Raw genomic sequence first — 18,020 nt, forward strand, 5'->3', positions numbered from 1 at the left:
AAAAAAAAAGAGGAATTTTTTTTTTTTGTAGGGGGAAAGTCAAACTTTTATTTTGAAGGCCCGATTTTCCAACGCTGTGCATGCAGTCGGCGTTGGACTGGAAGTACCGGAGACCATAAATGGTTTTGAAAAGTTCTGTCACATAGTGATCATCTTCTCAATAAAATATCTTTGCTGATGTTTTTTCGAGTCTCCTGGCCAATCACAATCAAGACTGTTGCCGGAAATCCTCACGGAGAATAACTTTGCGGTAGAACTCTTCTTTAAACATCCATGGGTACAAATTCAGACAAAAATGAACACGTAATGAAATATGACCCCCGGTTTGATGATTGACAGGTCACAGAACAATGAGTTACCCTTACCCACAATTTAAAGTAAATCACACAGACTATCTCCTCTTTACTCTTCTCGCAGCAAGATGTCAGAACAAAGCGCCATTAGATGTTCAGATGGAGGAGAGCTTTCTTATTCGGGGTGGAGGCCTGAGGGATCGTGAATTGTAAAGAACTTGCTTGTACTGTGTACCAAGTTACACAACATGAATGTGAAGAGAGAACAGCAAGGGGAGAGTGACCCCCCCCTGTGGCCCATACATCCATGCTGTGGCCCCGTACAGAACTCCAACGCACCGAGGTGTGGAGACGTCATCAGTCCGCGCCGCACGAGGGAAACGTGGGTAGGAGAGCGAACTTTTAGAAAGGAGAGGAGAAAAGAAGAGCCCTCTCGAGAATCTGTGTGAACATGGCAACGCTTCAAGAGCCAGAGGTCCAGCTCGCACAACGACTAGCCTCAAATGAGAAGCCTATCCGGACCAAGGCTTTGAAGAAACTGCGAAAGTACATCAGTATCCGCTCTCACAGCGACACAGGTAAGCTAGCATGTCCGCGGTTGCAGCTAGCTCTAACATAAGCTAGCGAGAGCTCCGAAACATACTGCGACTAAGCTTTCCTTAACTTTGCTTAAAACGGGTAAACATGGTGACTACTCACGAATGGTTCAACTCGACGGGTTGCTTCTGAACAAAGGGAACTGTTCTAACGGCGACTCGTGTGCGGTAGTTCGTGCACACGTGTGAAGGCTCCTGTGTGTGTAGCTAGTGTTACCTTTGTATTGAAGTTAGTTTGAACCATATTACAAAAATTAGAAAGACAACGCCTAATACACAAATCACTACCTAAATACATAGATGGCAAAAGAACAGTTGTTTTAAGTGCAGGGCGGAAAGTGCATTTAACATTGAAGTAGGTCTGCATTCAGTCCAATAACACTCATCACGTGCCACGCAGAGTCTGGTTTCTACCAAGGCTTCTCCTTCTTCTAAGGTCTCCAAGTACATGTTTTATAATCATGTCACAGTTTATGATGGCTTGGTTAATGACCATAGTGCATATAGTTTTCCAGATTTCCACACATGCGATTAAAATGGTTAATTGAAAGGACTCTCTTTCTTTTGCGTCCATATTTTTCTTTGAATAAGCAGTAGGCTACATTACATAATTATATTTATATTAAATGGTAATCCAAGGCCTTGCAGGACCGACCATTCCTCCTGATCTTTATAACAATCAATTAGGAAATGCATTGAGACAATGCAGAGTCTCATCTTCCTCACAGTAGATGGTATGACATTTTTAGTTTTTGCAAAGTAGATCCAAGATACTACAGCTCTGACCGCCAGTCTGTCCAGAGTAATGAGCCACATCGAATCTCTCATGCTCTCTGAAAGGTGTTTATGTTATAACAGCTGCCCGCCACATCACTGTACCATAGCAACAATAACCAGAACAGTAACCATATCCCTTTACCTGCTGCAACTTGTTATAAGCATATGGTAAAACAGCAGTACACCAGGTTTCTCATAATACACCAACTAGGTGCTCGAGTTGGCTATAAATTGTTAGTAGTAGTTTTCTATGCAGTTACTTGTATCCTAGACAGGGGACATGTTTTCTCACAGTCTCGTGTCCTTGGCAGGTGGATTCTCAGGTGATGAGCTGCTCAAACTGTGGAAGGGTTTGTTCTACTGTCTGTGGATGCAGGACAAACCACTGCTGCAGGTATGTACAATGTACATTGGGAGTCTTACTATGTCGCCGCTAGTACCATTGTTGGTACTTTCGAATAACTAAATTGAAACCTGAATAGTACTCCAACGAACGAATATTCGGATATTCGGGAACAGCCCTATTAAAAACCTATTAATGTCATACCCACTCAAAAGGAAGAAACTCAGCTATCAGACAATATTAACAATCTACAATCAAACGGCAAATACACCCAGTTCCACCCAAATTACCCCAGAGGTGTTTTTTTTGGTGCTAAACCTCTCTAAAAAGGTCAAATGTCACTTGTTTTTGCATCAATCTTGATACAGGGTACTTATTATATGTTATAGTTTGGATTCCTAAAGCTTTTAGTCTATTATCCCATCATTCAAGGGTGGTTTTCACTATAAGTAATGGTTTATTTTTGGAAGGGCTCTATAATTGACTTTTTTTTTTTTTTACTATGTTCAATCTGAATTTACTTTAAAATAAAAAAAATCTATATTGATTCTGACTTTTCTACATCCAACTCACAGGTTTATAATTACTTTGAGAAAAAAGATTATTAATTAAACCCTTTTGGAAGAGAAGTTATTGTCATTTGTTCTGGGAATGTCATTTTCGAGCATGAGACCTGAAAAACAGGCTTGGGCCTTAGAGTGCTTTGAGCTCAAACAGAGTGGAGGAGAGCTTGAAATTCGCCTACAAAAATATATTTTAAACCTGCCTTTAATCCCACTCCTTTCATACACTCCTGGGACATTATTCCGGAGGAAAAACGTTGGAGAACTTATCACGACTTGAAATTTTTTTTTTTAGAAGCAAAACCCTTAAATGTAATGATGTATTTTTGTAGGCGGTCCCGGAAGTAAGCGGCGCATGGATTCCCTCGACAAAATAGCAATGGGATTTCTCCATAGGATTTTGGAATATTGTCAAAAATAAGATCTGTGGAAAACAAACCTGTTTTATAAATGCACGTTTTGTTCCGCCGGATAATCTCCACATGTCTACCCTACTTTTATAATTTTCTAATCGTAGAAGCAAATGGCTTGGGTCGCACGACTTCAACGTCACGCCAACTTAAGATCGTTTCAACTTGTATTTTAATGTACAGATTCAAAATTGTACGAGTTGAAACGTTTGTTTTAACAGTTTGAAGGAGGCAGGTACTTGCTTTCAAGCAGAACAGGGCAAACCAACTTAGAGGAGTGTTTACTGTTCGGCGTAATGACGTACAACGTCCTCGACTGCTTCTGTAGTCCTATTCTGCCACTTGTTAACAACCATCGTTTTTCATGCACGTAAACTCTTCAAAAATCACCAGTGGGGTCACTGCTGATGTATTTAATGTCGTAGAACAACGTTATCCGTCTTTTACATTTTTGTCAACCACAGACCTTATTTCTAGCTATTTTCCAAAATCCTATGGAGAAATCCCATTGACTCTGAGACGAGGGAACCGGAGGTGATAAAATGCTAACTCACTTCCGGGTTTTAGGACCCGTTCCTACACCACTCTATTCAGCCCCATTGTAAATGTAGCCTGCTCTTTCCTCAGAGCACCAGCTGCACGCACACCTTCATATAAACTGCCAAAGGAGCCTCGTTATTGACCCTATCATACACAAAAAGCACACTAAACCGCTCCTCAGGGCCCTGACATGCTCAGAGCGTAGACATTTTACCGATAGCAGCTACTGTTTTTCAACAATAGTTACAACAGGTTTTTTTGTGATTCAGATCAATGGAAAGGCTCTCCTTTCACTGCACATCTCCATGGTAACCTTTGATCTCAGGACACAGGTGTTATGATCAGGTGCTCAGCACAGACTGGAGTTTGACAGACTCAGTCTGTTCTATACGATCTGATGGAAACTCCATAAACTCTTTAACATTTTTCCTCTTTTATACATTTGGTGACATGGTTTTAGTTCAAAAGGTTGCAGTTAAAATGCTGTGCTGCTTTTCCATGTGTTTTAGTTTTTTTTACTAGACATTCAAGCCCAGTGTTCCAATTACCCATTTGCTTTCGGGGGAGCCCTATTTTTTTTTTGTGCACATACTGCTACTAAATATGTCACACGCACGCTCTGTTGACTGCGCGGATGCGATCAATTGCTATAAAAACACTCTGCTACTACTACAGACGGTATTACTGCCAAAGCACAATAACATTTCAGAGAGAATAAATAACAACATGAGGCTACTGTTTCAAAATCAATTGATAGCCATTAGCCAACATTTATTTAATTGCAACAAACAAAACAAAGCAACAACATCAGCTGCTGTTGGGGACAAATGGCAACGTTTTTCAGATTTGTATAGGCTATATAACATAGGCACGGCGGCCTCAGAATTTAAATGAGTTGAAATTAATGCAAGAAAATAATGAGACTAGCTATCCAAAACGAATGAGTTATTATTGAGCAACAACAATGAATGGAAATGTTAATACTACACTACACAGGCCTAATCCAAAAGGAATTGGAACTTCCACGTAATTCAAAACTTTTTTTATTTTGTATGTGTGCATGACATGTGTGTCATAGCCTCTTTTTTTTCAGCAGAAGGGGAAGGACCAGCCTGGAATAGGCCATACTCTGTGTGTGTGTGTGTGTGTGTGTGTGTGTGTGTGTGTGTGTGTTGCAGAGCCTATAGATTGATTAGACTACGCAAGTCAATCAGTCTGATAAAAACCTAATAAATCACACAACCAAAAAATATATCAACAGTAGGACTGGGGCCAGTCCAAACAAACACAAAGCTCAAACAGTAAAATTGACTCTCTAGCCTTACTGTAAAAGCGACCACAGGGACCTGCTTCTTCTTGGCTTTCGGTCCCGGAACCCAGGATGTGGAGGGTTTGTGGCCAGCTTTGATCCAAGACCGTACAAATGGCTGAGGGTTGAATTGCTCCAGGGGGGGGCCATTGATGTCTACGAAGAGAAGTGAGAAGAGGCTCTTCTCCCGCAACTTGCTGCGTTTGTCGGTGTCGGTCGAATTGACGGCAGAAAACCCCCTATCACACTCAGCTGATGTAGGCAAAAAGGTCTTGCAGTTTTTGCAGGGCTTTCCCTGGAGATTTATTCTCTAATTTGTAGTCCCGAAACTCCTCTATGGCCTCTCGGGCCGGTTCCCCCAGTACTTTGGCCAGTGCACGTACTTCATTCTCCCCATAAAGGATCAGGGCGCTCCGTTGTTCGGGCCAAAAGCGCTTGTCCAGTGGTTTTAGCATGCGGACCAGGTCCGGTTCAAGCAGTCGCTTCTTCAAACTGTCTATTATAGTCTGATAAAACTGCAGACGGTTTATATCTTGGGCCTGCTCTCTGAGAGCTCAACATCCTTGAACATGCCAGTAGCAATACCTTCTTCCACTTTTTGTGCGGACTTTCCGCCACTGATTTTCATAGCTGTCAACACATCGATGGTCTGCTGAATGTAGCAACTTGCATATACCAAAGATGTTTCTCCATTCTGGTGAAAGGTGCAATCCGGTGGATTTTTCTGCGAACGGCAAGGAGATCAATATCGTTTCTCCCCCCCATTTCGAACACTGTTCAAGCCCCCACTAATCATGTACCCTTGAATCTAGCCAGCAACACCAAGTGGTTCAACTGTGGCGCTGCGTTAGTGTGTTAGTCTTTCAAACTGGAGGTTGCGGGTTCAATTTCAGCTCTTGCAGCCAACAAGAGTTCCACCCAAAAATAATAGAAACCAGGAAATACAAACACTGCAATACACCGTCTTTAACAGAAAAGGCAAATACCAATCGGCTTAAATTGCGGCCCTTTAAAGTGGTGCTGCCCCCATGTGGTAAAAGGATGAATTACATTTTAAAGATTTATGCTGTTTGAGAGAGCTAGCGGGCCATAAATAATAAATTATGAGATAGAAGCCGCGCGCCGTATTAAATCTAGCCGGACTGTGGACATGCCTTTCACTAGAGTGTCCCACATCTTTATACCCAATGTGTATTCACTTTTATTTCGGTATCCATTGCTAGTTCCTGGATAAAATATTGTGTTGATATCAGTCACAACATTCCAGTACAGTGTCTTCATGGAGTGACTCAAAGTCCAATACAGAAATATTTGAACGTGTTCATGTCACGGCCCGTCCACACTGCGGCGTGCGTTGACGCTTGCCGGCGGGCGTGTCTGAAACTCGACCAACAACCAATCACATGAATCTCCCGCCCCTGACACACAAGCAGCGGTTTGATTGGCTAGAGCTTGTCCTGGCATATGATTCGATTGGCTGACGCTTCTGCCGAGGCGTCAAAAGTTGAACATTGCTCAACTTTTGCAGCGAATGCAGTTCGGCGAAAAGTGACGTCACCCCATTCAAAGTGAATGGTGAAGCGTCAACGCACGTCGCTGTGTGGACGGGCCGTCATACATCCTCAAATGTGATTATGATCCAGTTGTCACCCGTCCTCCCTGTGTCGATGTTTCTGTTCATGCAGTCACACTTTTCTCTTTAAGGAGGAGCTGTCAAACCAGATCTCCGCCCTGATCCACAGCTTCCATCACATCGATGGACGTAAGTTTCCATGTCAGGTTTCATAATACCATGTGATGTAATATGATGCATGATGATGATGATGATGATGATGCTGTACCCTGCAGAGCTGTTGTACCTGGAGAGCTTTCTGCAGACGTTGAAGAGGGAGTGGACAGGTATCGACAGGCTGCGGATGGACAAGTTCTTCCAGGTTGGTGTTAGGAGATACTCGATGACTTTCACGTGTGGTAGGGGGGGTTCATGCCCCTTTCTCCTGTGCCAGCTGAGAGCTGCGGGTCGGCAGTCCCTCAATCGTAGATTTGAGTCAGTGATGAGAGCTGTTGAGATGTTGGGTGTGCTGGGCTGTTGATAAAAACATGGGCATGTCAGTTATTCCTCATATAAGGCTTGTGTCAACGTCAAGTCCTACTAATAGTAGAGCGGATAACCATGAAATTGTGCACTTTTTGAAAGAAACATGAAACTTCTACCATAGTTAGTTTATACCATGAGGTTTATTTTCAGATGTGGAAGGAAGTCAGATTTGACCTCTGAGGCCCGGGAGAGGTCAAATCCAAGATGGCCACCAATAATACTCAAAAATGCCTCACTTTGGAACCAAACACTGTAGAAAAACACTTAAGGTGTCATTTCCCACACATTTTAGGGTGCCCATTCTGTTGGTGATACATTTGAGACCAATAGAATTCAAGAAAATGCATTTAGATCAATGTGGAGGTCAAATAATGCAAACATAGGGTGGTGAACGATGCAAAAAGGTAGTTTATTTTCAAAATAATAACAGTAATGATAAGGTTAATAATGAGGTCAATAACAATAATAACAACGCCAATAACAACAGTCATTGAAATAATAAGTAATTTTTTAACTGATTTATTATTTAACTTTTTAATCATCATCAAGGGACGGAGAAGTGGTTAACAACACCACAGTCCTTTCATGTCAGGATCACATATTGGTAGTGATCAAAAATCTTAACAGTCCCCAGAACAAAAGCAGAGATCTGTACACTTAAGTGCAGCTTTGACACATGAGCACCGTCCAGTGCACCCTTTCTGACAGTTACAGCGGATCAGCTCATGGCAAGACTTTGCTGCTTCAGGGAGAGTTGTCCAGAGTGGCTGCCACCCAGTGGTTTCTTTTGTCCAGCCCCAATCAGATGGCTCTGGCATCTCTGGGTCCAGGACCAGTGACTGGTTCCAAACGTTAGCCTGAAAGCAAGTACGCTTGATGTGCTGTTTGAGGGCAGCCTGGGTTGGAGGGATGTTTTCTAAACTCCTGGACTTCTGGGAGAAAAGCTGTTTCCTGGCATCATTCACTTCCATGCACTCACTCGTTCGGTCATACATGAGCACCACGAATCTTTCCAGCAGTAACATGGAATCTTCACTGACCTCACTTGGCATGCACAGGAGTTCCTGGAAAGCATCACTGACCTCTGGGAAAGACTTCCATCTCTCCCAGGCAATCTTCTTTCCACGGCCAGCAAATGCAGACACGGTGTCACATCCAGTGAAAGCGTGAAAGACAGGGAGAGTCAGGCATTGGATAGGAGTCATTGTGGCAACCATTTCATGAATAGCGATAAACCGGAAACTCGACCCAACACCAAAGGAAACCCACAGTTCATCGGGAGCTATTTTGCTAAAACAAGCCACTACCACCACATCTGTATCAACGGTACGTATGGTCACCTTCTTACAACCTTTATGCACAGCGTCTGCCACATGCAGAAGTAGCCGGGTGTCTGCCTCTTCTTGTGAACATGGGGCAAGGCAGGTCACACATGAATCGGCAGGAGAGCAGAGGACTCCAGTTCCATCTGTTGCATACAGTTCCTTGCCCTGTGCTACTGGCAGACTTACGGCTTCTCGGGCCAGGAAGGAAAATAACTCTGTTTTGTTTTCATCACATCGAAGGAAGTCTTTCCAGTTCTTGGGCATCACAGTAAGGGGAGCCACCCTTTTCCTCTTGCCATTTCCCCTCTTCTGTCTTGTTGAAGCTTTCAGGCTGGCAGATAGGTATACATCCCAGACAAGGTCAACACGGATGCTTACCTCTAGTTGAGCAGAGATGTATGGTATGAACACTGTTTCTCTATACTCTTGAAATGTTCTTGATAACTTTGGATTCAGCATTTGAACCACAGCTGCACCATCTAGAATTACTGCATCAGTCTTAGGAACACTCTTGATTTCAAGCAGATTTGACTCCAGGCAGCGAAGCAGATCTGCTTTAACCCCGAACCAAAGTTTTCCTCCACTTGACAGAGCTGGAGGGGCTGCCTGGTTTTCGTGGGAAAAGAAGTGGTTGATGTCTCCATCTCGTGTTTGACATGAGATGTACAGCCTTGAAAAAAGACCACAGTCACTCTTCAGTGCAGCGAGTTGTGCTTTCTCTTTTGATTTGACCTTCACAGGTGGTCTGCTGAATAGTGGCAACTTTTTTTTTGGAAGAGGGTGTGTGATAGGGGTTGTACACCTTTCCAGCCTTTGGGTCACAAACTCGGTGTACTGCTCCTCACCAATGGTATAAATCCTTCTTACAGTATCAGCAACTTGGGTATCAACGATGTCTCTTGTGTCAATGACTAAAAGATCTTGGCTGTGTTCTAGAAATGGATTCCCCATCTCTTCCAGCACCGTGACAAGTGCCTTAACCTCCTTCAGGAATGTGGCTTGCACTCCAGGCTGCTGGTCATGGTGTCTAGAGTCACTGGGTCCATGCTGTTGGTGTGTTGCCTGTTCTTCAAACTCTTTAGTGATCCTGGCGATTTCTGGTCCTGCTACCATCCAGCGTCTGAGTGCTTCTGGATTGCCAGTCAGTCCGATAGCCCCACCAGAACCTTTGACCATGGCATTGTTCTGTTCATGGCACTGGTCAAGTGCCATGGCAGAGAACTGGTTGCTGGTTTTGTGCACCACGAAATGTCCAGACTTGAATTCTGCCAGGACATCTGGGTGTCTGTCCGCAAGAGTCATCATATCACGGATGTGTACGGGAAGCCATCTGCTGTAGTGTGTGTGATCCAGGGCGAACATCCAGGGCATGATCTGTGTTAGGGATTCCACGTACAGCTGGAAGTTGCCTTCACGAATGGACCTCATGTACCGCAAAACGAGAAGCTGCAATGACAGGGTCTTATGCCAGTAGTCAAAGTGAACACTAGCCTTTGCTTGTTGTATGCACCACTCCTCAAAAGATAGACTGTCAGGTGGCATGGCATCTGTATCATCAGATATGCAATTTTCATTGTATGCTCGTTGCAGTAGTGTATAGAGGCTTGCAGCTGTGACCTTGTGTGCATGGCGGGTCTTGGTGACATGTTTGGCATGTATGAAGGAATTTGCTGTTCCAGAACTTGCAATATCAGCCTGGACCAGAGCATTGGTCCAGCCACTGTCTTCTAGCCAGTCTCCCAGCAACTTCAACATAGCCATTTCGATGTGTAGACCACCAAACATGATCACAAAGTGATCTTCTCCATAAGTGTCTGGCCAGGTCCACTGTACTTGTTTTGCGAGAGCATACAGTGGTTGGTCAGCAGCAATGACAGGAATCTGACCAGGGTTCACATGTTGAATTGCTCTTTTTACGATTTCCATAGAGTGCCGAATCATTGCTACTGAATGTGCATTGTCAAGAAAGAGAGGTAATAATGCATTGATTGCTGCAGGAGGGATGACGGCATGGTGAACACAGGCATGGTAGGCAGACCACGATATCATGCCATCAATGGCTGACGTTTCAACAGCTGTCTTGACTTTTCTGAGCCATGCATATTCATCCTCTGTGGCGGCTGTAGAAACTAGGAGGGTGGAGGGTCTCACAGGACCTTGTACAGGTGGCACACTAAATTCCTTTTTGTGGAGGGAAGCTGGTGGCACGACTGTGTATGATGTTGGCAGAGGTTTCACTGACTTGGTGGAAGAGCCATCTTGACTAATCACTAGTACACCACGATCAGTTCCGCTTTGTGTGTGTGATGGATGCTGCATTAGTGAGATTCCAGTGCCTTGGAAGGAATCTTTGGCTGTTGCAGAACTTGGGTTATGGTCTATATTGTCCACAGCTCCTGTTGTGAACAGTCCATTACGCAACTTTGGTGGGCACACAACATCTTCCATCCTAAATTGCTGGCAGACACCATTGGCAATGTTTGATGTGACTTGCAGCAGCCTGTCATAGGAAACACACAATCCCAGGTTGAACAGTGTGTCAACTAACCCCCTACTTCGTGTAACTGCATGGATCTTGAGGGACAGATATAGAGGGAGTGGAGTTTCTCGGGTGTGCCTTGTACGTGCTGAGCTTGGTGAATCCATGTTCCGTGCCTGCTTCTTACTGTTAAAGACCATCAATTGGGAGATTGTTAGGGCAGGTTTTGTGGTGGTCTGATGCTTAATGTTTGTACCATCAAGTACCATGTTGACGAGAGCCAAGAGAGATGGTGGCACAGCCCTCTGCTGGCAGTTTTCTTGGAATGATCCGTCAAAAGAGAAAGACGAACCAAAGATTTCTTTGCGCACTACTTGTGCTGCTCGCATTAAGTGCATGGCATCACTGTCAGTTTGACAGGCTATCATGAGAGCTGGTCCAATGTCATTCTCAAAACTCAGAAGTGTGTCTCTTCCTTGTGAATGTGCCCTCAGATGTGGAAGCTCAGAAAGCAGTCGTTCTTTCAGTCTGGTGGTGTGAATCTGTTTATCTACAGTCAGACCAAGTTGTTCCAGCCTGGTCTTGTACAACTGAGCGATGTCAGTCAATTTCAAGACAGGGGAAGTGTTCTCATCACTGTTCTTGTCTTCCAGATATGCCACTAACTGTGCAAAGGCTATGCCATGTAGGCAAGTATCATCTCCATCATTGTGTTTAGATGCAGCCTGCCTGGCTTTGTTGTACAATGAAGACAGACAGCGATGATGGTACCTGGCCTCAATGGCAATCATGTCACCCTCTGCGAGCTTGGCCAACAGAGCAGTGTCCTCAAGCTCAAGGGCACACTTCCTCACATTTCTGTCAATGTTGTAGGTTGATGCATTATGCAAACCTGAGGAACCTGCAGCAGGCTCATTGCAAAAGAAGCAAGTAGGTTCTGTGGACTGTGAATGGCTGTGGGCAGATCGCGTGTGTACAGATGAGGTACTTTGTTGTTGTGCTGTAGTTAATTTCCCCCGACTTAGCTCATCATATGCTTTTTTGTTGAATTTTAGCCGACATCTCTTGTGCCACTCTGCCTTGTGTCTCTTCAAAGTGGATTCTATGCCATCTCCATCATCTAATCGCTCCAGGTTGAGGTCCATTGGCATATGCTGAAGGGTATGGAACCGGAGAAGGTCTTCTGTGAGGGATACATAGCCACTACCAACAGACTGTTTATATTTGTTTCTGAGAGGACACTGTAAAGGTTCATCTGTTTTGACTTGACAGAGGACACAAATGTCCCAGTTAGTGCTGGGGGGTGGCTTGGATTGCTTGGATAACGAGGGCTGGGTAGGGACCATCAAGCTGTGACGCTTTGACATGGTGAGGGTTAAAATTCCAGCAAGACGTGGGAATCTGAAAAGATAACAATTTAACATTGTATTAAACACTGTTGTCATTTTGTCATTCGGTTTTTGTAGGGTTAGGTTAAACCAAATGACATTTAATGACAATGATATGACATATATGTGTCATATATATATGACATTGACATAATGTTTATGACATGTTCGTGACATGTCCGTGACTGTGTTTTGTTACTGTTATGACAGGTAAAATGTTACCCAAATTTGACATAATAACCAAGTTGACATCTCTAGAAAATACTCTGTTCAATCATTAAACTACTCAGCTCAAACAGAAATGTTCCAGACTGTCTTCTACTTAAGCTAGGATAATTATTTTGATCACGCTAGCGAGCTAGCTAGCTAGCTAGGAGTTTTCCTTGCTAGCTAGCAAGGAAAACTCCTTCCTGGCTACAGTCAAATTCAATACATTCACATTCAAAGGCATATATTAATATTAATATTGTTTTTAATAATATTGTTTGTTCATAGTCAATCTTTTTACCTGTTAGAAATGTCCGAAGTGTCAGAAGTGGCATTTCTGAATACTTCTCACCATGTTGTCTAGCAACAACCCCTCGAATAAGTAGGCTACTGAAGCTTTAGAGCAGGGGGTTTTCAACCAGTGGTCCGCGGTGGTATTGCAGGTAGTCTGTGGAAATGGTCTAGGGGGGTCAACTGCTGATAAATCTGTGCTGAGAATGCATACAAATATCCACACACCCCATGAAATAATAACTTATAACTAAATAATACTGAGACTACAAAGAAATCAATTGAAGAATGTTCTTGGGTACATAAAAAATAAATATTTTGATATATTTTTACCTTGACTTTAACATAAATGCATTTTCTTGAATTATATTGGTCTCAAATGTATCACCAACAGAATGGGCACCCTAACATTTGTGGGAAATGACACCTTAAGTGTTTTTCTACAGTGTACGGTTCCAAAGTGAGTCAGTTTTGAATATTATTGGTGGCCATCCCCGATTTGACCTCTCCCGGGCCTCAGAGGTCAAATCTGACTTCCCTCCACATCTAAAAATAAACCTCATGATATAAACTAACTATGGTAGAAGTTTCATGTTTCTTTCAAAAAGTGCACAATTTCCCTTGATTTGAGGGCTTAACCGCTGTACTATAAGGCGAAATCACATCTGGTAGCCAGTAGGGTTGTACCCGAATATTCGAATATTCGTCCGTTGGCCAACTATTCGGGTTTCAATTTCCTTATTCGGATATTCGTTTTTTTATTTAAAAAAATATATATATATATACCGTAATTTTCGGACTATAAGCCGCGCCTTTTCCCCCATTTTTCGACGCTGCGGTTTATATAACGGTGCGGCTAATCTATGGATTTTTACAGCTAACGGCCACCAGGGGACCTCCTAAATCTATGGATTTTACAGGTTACAGTCCACCACCTTTAACTCTATGGGCTCTATGGCCGGTCCGCGCCCCCCACCTTTAAGCGGCGGGCTCCAGCAGGAAAAGCTGGAGGCCGGAAAAGAGTGAGACAGGCAGCGCGCAAAAGTAAAAGTGGAACCGAGAGTGGTACGAGAGACAGAACGAGAGCAAGACAGACAGAAATACATTACGAGAGCAAGACAGTTTGTCCCCGTACCACTGGTTGAAAACCACTGCTGTAGATCACTGCCGGTACATGCGCTGGGAGCGCACCGTTTAAGTTTGAAAGTTGAAAAGTTTGTGTGTCTGAAACGCTATGTGATACAGTACAGTTTACACAGCACAGTACATGTTCTGTAGCTACTATTGCACTAAATGCTAACACTTGAATACGTTATGCAAATATGCAACTTGTTTGTTGAAATGTTAATAAACGGGAGCTTCCTCAAACAGCCATCTCTTTCCCGACCATCCCCTCTGTGCACGAACCCTTACATATGGTAATTAAACATTAAAACACCTGCGGCTTATAGTCCAGTGCGGCTTATATATGTACACATCATTCAATTTAGCTGCTGCGGCTTATATTCCGAAAATTACGGTATATACTTTTTTAAATATGATTTTTTCTTCTAAATGTATGCTATTAATAAAGGCAAATTGACATATTCTTATACTATATTTATACTTTTGAATTGCACTGTTAAAATGCGGAAATATATACAATCTCAGCCTCTGCTCCTGACATCGCGTCACTCACTGTCACTAACGCAAACCGCACGCTTCACCTCGCTTCACCTCGTTTCACCCACAAAATGCCGAAGACTTCAGCTGTGTGGGACCATTTTAAATTGGATGACGGTAAGAAGAATGTGCCAAATATGCTATAAGAAACTGGTCTACCACGGTGGCAAAACAACTCAGAAAAGTCACCTGGATGCTGTAAGTAGTAGCCTAGCTTAGCTTAGCTGTTGTCAAGTTGCCATGATGAAGCTGCTTTATCCACCGTTTAAACAGTAACGTTACACATGATAAAAACGTTCACTTACTTTGCTTGGAAAATAGTTGCAAGCAAGCTACCGAATTGTTTTTTTATATTAGTTTTTTTAATTTTATCCGAATAGTGAAAATAATAGGAGTAATGTGGGAACATCTGGGGCTAAGGCAATGGCATAAAGTTGAGTAGCTCAGTCTAATAATAACTTGTGCAACGCATCCCAGCCATCAACATCCTCAACAATACAGCAGACCCTACAGAGGACACATTTAGTTTTAATGTTTGCGAGTACTGAGACAATAAATAAATAAATATAAATCGTAATAGTATGCTCTTTCTGCGCTCCTGCTTAACAGCGTGTTGTCAGGTGTCTCGGATTCAGAGCGTGTTATGAAACTTTTTTTTTAAAATAAATAATTTAAAAAAAAAAAAAAAAAAAAAAAAAATACAAATCTCTCCGCAGCAAATATTCGCTGCTGATTACTACCGAATATCCGGAGCCCGAAAAATGGTATTCGGGACAGCCCTAGCCAGCTGAAACACCTTCTCGGAAAACCCAGAAAAACAAAACAAAAATCAATCTGGCTCATATGCTGCAGGAAACAACAGCTGATAAGACAAGCAAGTCAACAGCAAAGATCAGTTTCCCACTGAGCTTCCCTAAAGCTGCATGTGTGACCTGTTTTCATTTTCTCACATTATAATCTCCAAACTGACATGATGTATTCATATAACGTAATTCCTCCACTAGATGTTATTGCTCATTAACAAAGGTTGCATCAACACTGATATCTGACATGTGTTCTAAAGATTGTGGATGTGTTAATTTCTTCCTAATATTAATGATTGTTTTCCTCTTGTTAACAGCTGGTTCGCTTCATGTTCAGACAAACCTTTGAGATGCTGAAGAGGAAAAACTGGCAGAGCAGGTAATATGTTAAAACTAACAATTAAACTGTGAATATATTGTGAATAATCATGATAATTAGGTTTACAATAATAGTAAATATATTTTGGAGGGATAAAACAAATAACCATGGGGTGTTTTAATAAAGAAATACATGACAAACTGGTGAGAGAAATCACGTTTTTGATGATTTCTGAATTATGGGGATTAAGTCTGACAATTTTCGGACGTTTAGCTAAAGCTTGATCAAAGCCGCTGTCACAGAGAGCTGCTGTGATTCCCCTCGGTTTAATGGGCTTATTTACCCTTTCAATGCCATGCAATCCCCTGTGAACATCCACTCTGTATGGGGGAGGAAGTTAGGGTAAAAATTGGTAATGGGATTATTTTGCATACATTTTTTTTTAAGATGTCCAGATTAATAGTGAGCGTTGAAGTGTTTAAGATGACAGCTGCAGTTAAAAGATCTCTACAGACAGTCTTGCTCATGTCACTGTGCTGTGTCAAATGGTGTCCTCTTAGGTGAATAACGGTGTGTGTGTGTGTGTCCTCAGTGCGGTCGGCAGGTTTCTAGAGTTGCTGACAGCACAGCTCCTGCAGAGCAGCAGCGGGGCCCCCAGTGGCCTGCAGTTCCACATCCTGGACCTGTATCTGAGCGAGCTGGCAGCAGTGGGCGCAGCAGAGGTACAGCTAGTCCCTGGCTTGAGATGAATAACTGGGATGGGGCTAAAATGGAACAGAGTTCATTTGAAGCTGGTTGGCCACTGTTGCCATTGTTGGTTTCTTCAATTACCCTCTCCGATAACCCCATGCTTATCTTAAAGTAGCAAAATGTCTGGTACTTAAGTTTGTTTTTCAGCTTTTTCGTGTTCTGATTATGAACTGAACCGCTGTTTTGGGTATTTTTATTTATTTTTGCTATTGTTGAGAAATGGGATGTGGTTATTGACCAAGGCATCCTCTTTCATTTTTTCCAGACTGTTGAATTCTTTATTGTTTTGTTTTCCAACAAGTAGATCTTAAACCAGTTGCAGCACTTTGTTCTGAGGAACTAATGGATGTATGGTGTATATAATGGTCCTCACATGGTTTTTTTCTTTTCACAGCTCACTGCAGACCAGAACTTGATTTTCATTGAGCCATTCTGCAAAACATCGGCCAAAACCAAAGAGTGAGTTCACATCAGCATGAGTTGTGATCCTGTCTTACTATAGAAACATGTGATCAGAGGATTTCAGAATAAGAAAGGCTACTGTCATTAAGACCAGGGGCCTAATTTATAAAGGGATATACGCAAAAAAAATGGCATACGCCAGTTTCTCCGCAATGTTTTCGATTTATAAAATACTAACTTGACGGGAAAAAGTGCGGTCCTCCACGCAAACTCTAACCCATGCGTACGCACCAAGCACAAAAACTGGAGAGACGAGAAACTGCGACACCGTTGGCAGAAGGAAGAATGGAGAGAAATATGTGGAAATAATACCATAAATAAAATGTTACCTCATTTATCATACATGAAGAATTCATTTTCAAACATTGATTAAAGCCAATCTTAAAATGATTTAACAAACGCTTGTTTGCGACTCCTCAGTGCACACAAAAACATAACCTGGAGAAATAAATAAATACGGATATGTTATTTAAAACCACCTCGAATATGTTGTGTTAATGTTATGAAATGTTTTCTCATAAATGATGCGGTAAGCAGGAGGACAGAATTACGTCTAAACTGACGCCGTTTTTCCATTTCTATAGGTTGTAGATACGAGCATGGTTTTATATACTATCACGTTTAATAGTGTTTTATGCCGTTTGCTAAGACTTGACAAGTCGCTCGTAAAACACAGGAGGTATGGAAACTAAGAACACCATATGTGGTAAATTGTACAGCTAATATAACACAACACATTAGTTGCATTTACTTTAACTGGTGGATTATGGATATATAGTTGCTGATTGAAAGCTGGAACACAAACTACCAAATGCAAACAAATTATTCAGATCCAGTCGTCATGACTCCACTCTGGAGGGATTCCCCGATCATTTCTTACAGTTTCTCATCAAGGGAGTGTCTCCTGTCCCCGGTAAAAACACACTGCCTGAGGAAGGTTAGGCTATGTGTATTTTTTTTGTCATTAACTTTTTTCGGACCACTTATTTATTTATTTTGATGACGATCCGACCTCCATGCTGCTACTCTGGTTCAAACTGCATCCACCAAACTATATGATTTATCTCGACCTCCCCAAAATAACCAAAATCTGACACGGTGTGAGATGTCTTTTTTAGCTGTTCTGTCGTCATTTCCTGCGATCTTCTTCATGCAGTCAGTCAAAATGAATGAATGAATGGGCGTTTCTTTGACTATTTATAGGCAAATATGGGCGTTACGTGAAGCCCACAAAAGCTGCACCGCATTTCGAGTCGGTTGTGATTTATAAAGAGAAACCGGCGTAGGAAGTGCCGTACGCACTTTCCTCGCCGGTACGCAATGTTTTGTGAATCGGAAAATGTCTGTACCTATTTTTTATTTTTATTTCTACTACGTAAGCAACCTTCCCACGTGAATCCTACGC

At 42.5% G+C, this 18,020-nt stretch overlaps 1 protein-coding gene across 2 annotated transcripts in view; it reads left to right on the plus strand.

Moving 5' to 3' along the window:
• The first annotated feature begins 565 nt into the window (after positions 1-565).
• rrp1 (ribosomal RNA processing 1) overlaps positions 566-18,020 on the plus strand; it is a 45,902-nt gene continuing 28,447 nt past the window's right edge. The window contains exons 1-7 of one of the 2 annotated variants that reach the window (XM_079663115.1): positions 566-871; positions 1,978-2,060; positions 6,536-6,593; positions 6,680-6,765; positions 15,402-15,463; positions 15,996-16,125; positions 16,548-16,612. In XM_079663115.1, coding sequence (XP_079519241.1) covers positions 745-871; positions 1,978-2,060; positions 6,536-6,593; positions 6,680-6,765; positions 15,402-15,463; positions 15,996-16,125; positions 16,548-16,612 — 611 coding nt within the window. In that variant the 5' untranslated portion in view covers positions 566-744. The remainder of the gene's footprint in view (positions 872-1,977; positions 2,061-6,535; positions 6,594-6,679; positions 6,766-15,401; positions 15,464-15,995; positions 16,126-16,547; positions 16,613-18,020) is intronic. The other variant, XM_079663116.1, reaches the window with a different exon arrangement.

Source organism: Notothenia rossii (assembly GCF_949606895.1).
Source record: "Notothenia rossii genome assembly, chromosome: 2".
Classification (NCBI taxonomy): domain Eukaryota; kingdom Metazoa; phylum Chordata; class Actinopteri; order Perciformes; family Nototheniidae; genus Notothenia; species Notothenia rossii.